Source organism: Otolemur garnettii, unplaced genomic scaffold (genome assembly GCF_000181295.1).
Source record: "Otolemur garnettii isolate 467f Iridium unplaced genomic scaffold, OtoGar3 scaffold00032, whole genome shotgun sequence".
Taxonomy (NCBI): Eukaryota; Metazoa; Chordata; class Mammalia; order Primates; family Galagidae; genus Otolemur; species Otolemur garnettii.
Window position 1 is genome coordinate 15,486,939 of NW_003852427.1, and position 9,382 is coordinate 15,496,320.

Consider the following 9,382-nt stretch of genomic DNA (forward strand, 5'->3'; position numbering starts at 1 on the left):
TAAGAGGCAAGTTAATAAGGGTGTATTCATTCACTCACACATGATGCTTTCAATTAATCGGCACAAACAAGTACAACCCATACTTTATTGTTGGGCTTTCAATGTTGACTGATAAGCTGGAGATTACAGGGAAGTAGTGCATTTGCTGTGTTTTATTACCTTGTGTGGATACATATTTATCCATCATGTAATAGAAAGGAACAAAGCAGTATTAGTCAACATTAGAATGTCATTAGTCTCAACATTAGTCTAAGTCAACATTAGAATTTGAGGCTTTAACTTTTATAAAGTACTGCCCAAAATGTCATATTCAAAATTTAGAAGTATAACTCCAATCTTAGACATTAGAACAGTTTAGTGACTAGCAAAGTTCTTCTTGAAAGAAAAACAACTGTGTCTTCTGTGTCACATGAAATAGGCCACACAGGTACAAAAGGCAATCTAGCTCTTCTGACACAAACATTTTCTATATAAGGCATCTGTGACTAAAAGAGGATATGTGTAAGTGTATGAAAGTGTTACGTATTAAAAGCAAGCTTCTTATCAGAGCACTGATGTCTCTAATCTGCTCAGACATCTTGACTAGAGCTGGCTTTGGTCAGCTCACTCCTTGATAATCTGATTCTGCTCCCATGTGTAGGCACCTCCTGATTGTCCATAGTGGTAAAATAAGAGAACAGGTTTGGAAAATACAAATGTTAAGATCAAAAATACACATGTTTTATTCCATAAAAAATCATATTTCCCAGTGAAACTTTTGTAAGTTTTGCTGATTGAGATTTTGATACATGTGCACAAGTAAGCTTTCCTGCTACAATAAAACATGTTTCTGTCTGTTTATTTTAAATAAAGATGAAGAGTATTATTTTGTCATATGGAATCAAGTTTGTTGGACATGCTGATGCAGAGACATAAGAGAGGGTTACAGACAAAAGCCATGTTCCTTTATCCCAACAAAGATTGCCCTTAAAAGCCCACCATCTTGCTACGTACTATTATGAGCTCTCAGGGATTCATTTTTCTTCCTTTTGTGTCTCTAGGGTATTAATTTTTCATAGTATTTTAAGTACAAGTCACAAGGTTTTACAATGAATTCCTCTTTACCAAGGAGACAGAAACATCCATCTTTAGATGATATTCTTTCTTGCATACAGACTCTTAGTACCTGTCAAAGCTAACATTCAATAATAATAATGTGCAAAGCAGAAAATTATACTTGCAAATAATTAAGGATTGATTATAAGCCAGGCCCAACTTTTCTAATTTCTTTCTGTTAACAATAATTGATGATTGGCTCCATGCCTCTATCTTGATGAACGCTGAGGTGGAGCACTTTCATAATGCACAAAGTCCTGAAATTAGAAAAAAAGATTTTGACAGATAGATAATCAGGTGCAACCTATACAATATGATCATTTAGAATTAATTAAGGGGACTTCCTATTCTGGTTTAAAATAACTAAATCTGATGAAATCTTTTTTGAAGACAATTAAATGTAAAGAGCGGCAATTACAATCTTGAAAATGTTAGTTTATACATTTTGTACCAATTAACTAAATTTCATCATTAACAGGAGGAAAAACTGGATAATCTGAGGATGGTACAACACCAAGGAGAACACTGACAGCGATGTGTAAGGAAGTGAGGATGGGACATTGGCTGTAAAGATTCATTAGGAAATCATTTTTTTTCATGAGAATGATAGATAAATGCAGAGATGCAGTGATTGCAATTACACCCACTGCATGCCTCAGATCTTCTACTTCAAAATGTAAGTGATCTTGATCTCCAGTTTACAGAGGAGGAAACTAAGGCTTGCAAGTGTTAAAACCTTTTGCAAAATATGGAAGTAGTGAGTAGCACCAACTGAAGTTGGCTGAGTGTCAGAGACTATTGCCTTTCTATTACATTACACTGCTTCTGATCAGAAAGAACAAATCTCTTAGCATAACTAAAAAACAAACAAAAAAAACAACTTACAATGAGGAAACAGGCTCCAAAAATCATGGCCTTCATCTTCACATCCAAGTCCAAGGGGAACTGAATCTCAAAGTGGTCAGCATCTGTTGTTAGAGACATCACACCATGCCACTTCCTAATAATGCTGCCAATGTGGACACCATCGGGGGATGTGACCTAGAATGACAAGTATGTAATGTTATGTGATCAAAAGGCATTCGAGTACATATTTTCATGTTTTACTTAGAAGAGGTCTATACTGACACTATTCAAACAACAGAGGAAAAGAATATGGTAACTAGATCATTTCAAATGAGGAGATAATTACAGGCTTTGTAAGCAATGAGATAAAGGCAAAGAAAAGGATTTTTCTCTTTCTTGAGAAAATGTTATAATCTATTATAGGTTTTCCATGCTACCAGTGTTATCCTATTTCTTGAGGATGCTATCAGATTCCTATCATGCAAATATCGTCTTGTGATAAGTTTGGGACTCTCATTACCCAAAACCTATATTCCTATCCTGGAAATCTTTGGACAAAATTGCCAAAAGTTTAATAAATGAATTATATCAGACTGTTTAATCTCAGAAGGTTTAGTGTTGTAAATGGCTTCTTTTTATTTTTCTCAGACCCTAAAATCATAACAGGAGAACTTTTTGGAAAACATCAAGTAATCTACTAACAATAATTTTAAAATCCTTTAATGCTAACTGGTTAGGTATTTCTTTCCTCACACTACTTTATTCTTTACATAAAAAAAAAATGTCTAAAACCAGATTATTCTGAAGTCTGTTATCACACATAGAAAAAAATTAGCCAAACATATTTACATATGTTCACCTCAAAAACAGAGTCTGAACCACAGCCACAGGTTGAGCATGGCCCACGCACTCTCATCTTATTCTCTTTCTTCTCATTTTGAATGCTGTAAACTGCCCGGCACAAACTCCAACGTTCTCTAACAAAGCCAAGGGTGACGCCAGGGGGACATTGCACCTCCATCTGCAAATAATTAGTGACAGAGATTAGGATGTTACAGGCACATGTATACACTTATACACAGATACTCCATATAGATGGGTTTGTATTCACCCAAGACCAAGGAAATTATTGCTAAGAGAGAACATCTTCCATTTTACCCAAACCATTCATTCTTAAGACTGTATTTTAGTGAACTGCCTCAAAGTTAGAGTTCCTTTGAAATAAAGAGCAGACTTAATTGATGTATATTATAAAATAACCAGTTGTCCAAGTTCAGTGTCCCTAAGGTACATCACCTGTACTTCTCTGTGTCAAATCCCTAGAACTTGGCTACAAAACAAACTTAGAAAAACATGTTCATGCTGCTTGCTATGCAGGATTAATGTCCTTAGTCTTTGATCTAGAAGTCACATGTCTTCTAACACAATAAATCAGACAACAACAAGCTAACTTCTCAGATTTTAAGTTGGATAAAAATGACATCCTAGATGCAACAAAACAAAAGAGAAAAGATACACTCTGAAAATGGTATATTGTAGAAATACCAAAGTGTGTGTATAGGTATATAAAGAGGAGTTTTAAAATTTTGTTCACTATCCTATTTAGCTAATTATCTTTATAACAAGCATTTGTGAAAAATTGACATATTCCAATTACAAAATTAACAAATTATTTACAAAGAAAAAAGAAAACAAACAAGATTAAAGCAGAAATAAATGAAAATGGGCTCGGCGCCTGTGGCTCAAGTGGCTAAGGCGCCAGCCACGTACACCCAAGGTGGCGGGTTCGAATCCAGCCCAGGCCCATCAAACAACAATGACGGCTGCAACCAAAAAATAGCCGGGCATTGTGGCGGGCACCTGTGGTCCCAGCTACTTGGGAGGCAGAGGCAGAAGACTCGCTTGAGCCTAGGAGTTGGAGGTTGCTGTGAGCTGAGATGCCACGGCACTCTACCCAGGGGGACAGCTTGAGGCTCCTGTCTCAAAAAAAAAAAATTTCAAAAAAAGAAATAAATGAAAATGAAAGCAAAATGATCATTCAGAAAATTAACAAGACAAAATGTTGGTTCTTTGAATAGATATTCAACATTGATAAACCTTTGGGCAGGTTAACTAGAAACAGAAAAATAAGATCTTTAATATTCTCAATCAGAAATGAAAAAGGGGAAAGAACAACAGATACCACAAAGAGATCATATCCAGTTAATACAAAAAACTCTTATGTCTAGAAACTTGATAATGTGGAGGAAATGGACCAATACCTGGTAATGCATCCTCTTCCTAGACTTAACCAGGAAGAAAGAGATCTGTTGAACAGACCAATAACAAGCAACAAAGCTGAAGAAACAATAAAAAGGCTCCTTCCAAAAAAAAAAGAAGCCCAGGACCAGATGGCTTCATACCAGAATTCTATCAAACATCCCAAGAAGAGGTATCACCTATATGGCAGAAACTATTCCAACTATTCCAAAACATTGAGAAGGAAAGATATCTTCCTAATACATTTAATGAAGAAAACATCCCCCTGATACCAAAACCAGAAAAGGATCCAATTAAAAGAGTTATAGACCAATTTCACTAATGAATATCAAAGCAAAAATACTCAAAAAAATCTTAGCTGAGAGACTGCAGCTACACATTAACAAAATTATACATCATGATCAAGTAGGCTTCATCCTGGGGATACAGGGGTAGTTTTACAAATGTAAATCCATAAATGTAATTCACATCATAAATAGAAGCAAAAACAAAGACCATATGATCCTCTCAATAGATGCTAAAAAGGCATTCAATAAAATTCAGCACACTTTTCTGATAAGGAACTTAAGAAATTAGGCATAGAGGGACATTTCTGAACCTCAGAGAAGCCATCTATGACATACTCACAGCCAATATCATAGTGAATAGAACAAAACTGAAAGCATTCCCACTTAGAAATGGAACCAAAGGAGGATGTCCATTACACTGCTATTACTCAACATAGTGCTAGGAGTTATAGCCAGTGTGATCAGGGAAAAGAAGGATATTAAGGGCATTCAAATGGGGGCAGAGATCAAAGCCTTGCTCTTTGCCAATGATATGATCTTATACTTAGAAAATCCCAGAGACTCAACCACAGACTTCTGAAAGTGATCAAGAAACATAGTAACATCCCAAGGCATAAAGTAAATATCCAAAAATCAGTAGCCTTTGTAATTGCCAACAACTATCAAGCTAAGAAAGCAAATCAAGGATGCAATACCCTTCATAGTAGTCTCAAAGAAAATGAAATGCCTGGGACTATATCAAACAGAAGAGGTGAAGGATCTTTATAGAGGGAACTATGAAACCCTGAGAAAAGCAACAGCAGAAGACATTAACAAATGGGAGAACCTACCATGCTCTTGGCTGGGAAGAATCAATGTGTTAAAATGTCTAAACTACCTAAAGTAATCTATAGATTTCATGCAATGCCCATTCAAATACCAACACCGTACTTTAAAGAATATGGAAATATGGTTCTTTGATTTGTATGAAACCCGAAAAAAAAAAAAAAACCATATAGCCAATGCAATCCTTAGTAATAATAACAAATGAGGAGGCATCACTCTACGAGACTTCAGGTTATAATACAAATCCACAGTGATCAAAACACCATGGCATTGGCACAAAAATGGAGACATAGATCTATGTAACAGAATTGAAAACCCTGAGAAAGAAAGAAGCCTCTTATCACCATCTGATCTTCAATAAACCAAATAAAACTATACACTGGGGTAAAGAATCCCTATTCAATAAATTGTGCAGGATAATTGGTCAACCACATATAAAAGACTACAACTGACTCCACACCTCTTACCACTTACAGAAAATGACTCATAATGGATAAAATATTTAAATCTAAGATAAGAGACAGTAAAAATCCTAGAGGAAAGCACCAGAAAAACTCGAGATGATACCAGACTGATGAAAGATTTCATGAAGAAGACAGTACTGGCAATGGCAACATCAGCAAAAATAAAAAAAGTAAAAGGGAGTCAATTAAGCTAAAAAGCTTCTGCACAGCTTAGGACACAATAATTAAAGCAAACAGACAACCTTAAAAATGGGAAAAGAGATTTGAATGTTATGAATCTGACAATGGGGTGATAACTAGAATCTACAGAGAACTTAAAATTAATCAACAAGAAAAGGGCAAACATTCTCATCTATCACTGGGCAAGAGACTTGAACAGAACCTTCTCCAAAGAAGAAAGAAGAATGGATGAAAAAACACATGAAAAATGCTCATCATCCCTAAGCATCAGAGACGTGCACGTCAAACCCACACTGAGATATCACCTAACCACAGTGAGAACAGTCTAAATGACAAAATTTCAAAGCTGTAAGTGTTGGCATGGATGTGAAGAGAAGACTTTACACTGTGGGATTACTAGCTAATATAGCCTCTACAGAAAGAAGTATGGAGAATCCTCAAAGAGCTAAATGCAGACCTTCCATTTGTTCATATAATTCCATTACTAGGTAGCTACCTAGGTAACTACCATTATATCACAAGGACATTGGCCACTCAATTCACAACTGCCAAGACATGGAAACAACACAAGTGCCCATCAACACAGAAGAGATTAATGCACTGTGGTATATGTATACTGTGGAATACTATTTAGCCATAAAAAAGGTGACAACATCTTTCATATTTACATGAATGGAGTTGAAACACATTCTTCTTAGTAAAGTATCACAAGAATGGAAGTGCAAGTATCCAATGTACTCAACACTAATATGAAACCAATAGAAAAACAGCTCCATGCCCTTATAAGAGAATAACACGAGTATATTCAAGTGGGGGGAGGAGGAAAGAGGGAAAGGGAAAAGGGGAGAAGGAAAGGGGATTGGAGAGCTCACCCCTGATGGAAACATGGTGAGGGCGGACAGCACACCCCCGGGATGAAATGCTCAACAACAACTTGAACTTGACCTTAGAAACACAAACAATGAGACCAATCATTTCTACTCTCAAATTAATATGAATTTTAAAAATGATTCATGATGATTAAATTATGCATTAAAAGCTTAAGTATAATTTTATTGACTGTCTCTCTGGTGTCACATATACTATCCTAAGGAGTTGCAGAAAGGGTTACACAGGAAATAGGGCCTTCAGGAATTGTCAGATAAAGATATGATTGTTCATACATACAAATTCACACCTATATACAAGCATACACATTTGATAGCTACCTATAGCTGTTAGCTTCTATGATGTGAAGCCTAAGAGATAAAAATCAGAACTTTCAAAAAATAAATTACTTTAAAAAATATACCATGGAATACTCCTCAGACATACAAAGGAATGAACGACTGGATGTGTACCAACTTGTCTGAATATCAAGGTAATTACACTGGATGGTAAAAGATTACATATACGATTCTGTTTATATAACATTCTTGAAATGACAAAATTATAGCCATGAAGAACAGACTAGTGGTTAGTAGGGGTCAGGGACGAAGAGGAGATAGGAAAGTGGGTCAGGTAGTAAGAGGGGATTTTTGTGATGATGGAACAGTTTGGGGTTTGTATTACACAGACATGTACAGAAATGGACTCAGCTGATAAAACTGCATAAACTAAACACATGCTCACATACCCACAAATGAATACAAGTAAAACTGAAGAGATAAAACAAACTTAGATAAAATTATGGGATAAAACTTTCATTAATTGGACTAGTTTGCAATTTTGATTTCTTTTACTCTACCATGGGCTTCCTATAAGATGGCCTTTGATGAAAAAATAATCCCAATTCACAAATATGAAGAAAAATGCCTACTATATTTAAAAGGGTTGAGGACAAGAAATAGAGATTCACTTCAAATATCAGGCTGTTATTACAAAAACAGTAATGACAAAGGAGTAAGATATCTGAGAACAACAGAGAATATTTATTGAGTTCTATGCATATGCTATTTGCCAGGCAATGTGCTAAGGAGCTCACTTCACCTTGCAACAATCATACTATCAGATGGATGGTTTTATTATCTCTGCTTTACAGATAAACTAAGGCACAGAAAGAGTTGTAAATAAACTGATATTTTGTAAATGCTGTTATTTAAAATATCATTTCAATATTCCAGTAATCTATAAAGTATTGTTCTACCCAGTTTATGAACACTAAGAACACTAAGAACTCAAAAGACTCAGTTTAAGAACACTAAGCCTCAAAAAGATTAAGGGATTTATACAAATTTAGTAGGTGGCATATCTAGAATTCAAACTCTGGTTAACCTCTCTCTAAAAGTGCTTTTATTTTCCCTTCAGCAAATAACTTTCCTTGAACTGAACAGATAATAAAAAAGAAACCAAACTATAAGTCAGTCCATTTGCCGTCTACTGCCAAGTGTGGCACCCTTGTGGCCCTTCATCTTTTTGAGACACTCCTCTTTATCCACAGAAAGATGTGGGTTAAGATGGCTAAGTAAAGGTCTCAAAAACCCCTAATAATTCTAAAAGTATGTTTATGTTTAGCATTACCTGGCTATGTAGGTATATTTGCAAAAATGTATGTGACTACGGTCAATCTCATAAATTGTGTAAACAACCCTACTTTGTGCTTGACCCAACAAGCAACATGTTGAAGAGTATGAACTCACAAGGAAAGTCCTCTGTGAGTTTCCTTAGGTGAGACAATTTGGCTTTTTCTCTCCCTCCCTACTTTTTCCATTCTAACTGGCAAGGCCAATGAAAATCGCTCTTGTGTAATTTTGAAAAGGAGCCCAACATGCCGTCAAGAGTTGGATCAGAAAGCAGCAATGGGTTAGACTCACGGTCTCCGACCTCTTGCCTGGCTGAGGGGCAGCAGCAGCAACAGCAGGAGCATCTGAAAGGTCTCTGCATTGTCATGATTTCCCGGCCCATGCAGTCAGTGACCCGGAGGACGAAGGGCCTTAGTGAGTGATAAGCATTCCTGGTAAAGTCATCTGTGTCCTCATTTACGAGGTAAACCATTTGGCCTGAGTTGTTTTTAACATCATATCTATTATTGGTTTCAAGACGTGTTATCACTGTAAAAGAAAATGAGAATGTCATCTTAAATTAGAACCAGTTAAAATGGGCCTCACGAAGGCCCATTTTAGTATTTTTTTAGGGGCGTTGAAAGCAAAATAAAATTTAAAACTTCAAGTGAAATTTATACAACTGATTAGAACACCCCCAAAATCCATGTCCTTCAAAACTAAGTAACCTGGGAAATGCAAAACATTTCTTTTAAGAAGTTCATTGAAGATGCACCAATGGGCAACAAACTCATGAAAAAATGTTCACGTAGGGAACTGCAAATCCAAACCACAATGAGATACCATTTTACTCCAATGAGAATGGCACATATTAAAAAGTCCCCAAACAACAGATGCTGACATGGATGTACAGAGAAAGGAACTCTTATGCCCTTTTGGTGAGACT

The 9,382-nt window shown here is 36.0% G+C and overlaps 1 protein-coding gene across 2 annotated transcripts in view; it reads right to left on the reverse strand.

Annotated features, from left to right (window-relative positions):
- Positions 1-398: 398 nt before the first annotated feature.
- The window catches only part of LOC100955010 (phospholipid scramblase 4), a 38,054-nt gene continuing 29,070 nt past the window's right edge, over positions 399-9,382 (reverse strand). For both annotated transcript variants that reach the window (XM_012804932.2, XM_023513062.1), the window contains exons 6-9: positions 8,759-8,985; positions 2,801-2,962; positions 1,981-2,136; positions 399-1,352 (exon numbers count right to left, since the gene is read on the reverse strand). In XM_012804932.2, the coding sequence (XP_012660386.2) occupies positions 1,305-1,352; positions 1,981-2,136; positions 2,801-2,962; positions 8,759-8,985 (593 nt within the window). In that variant the 3' untranslated portion in view covers positions 399-1,304. The remainder of the gene's footprint in view (positions 1,353-1,980; positions 2,137-2,800; positions 2,963-8,758; positions 8,986-9,382) is intronic.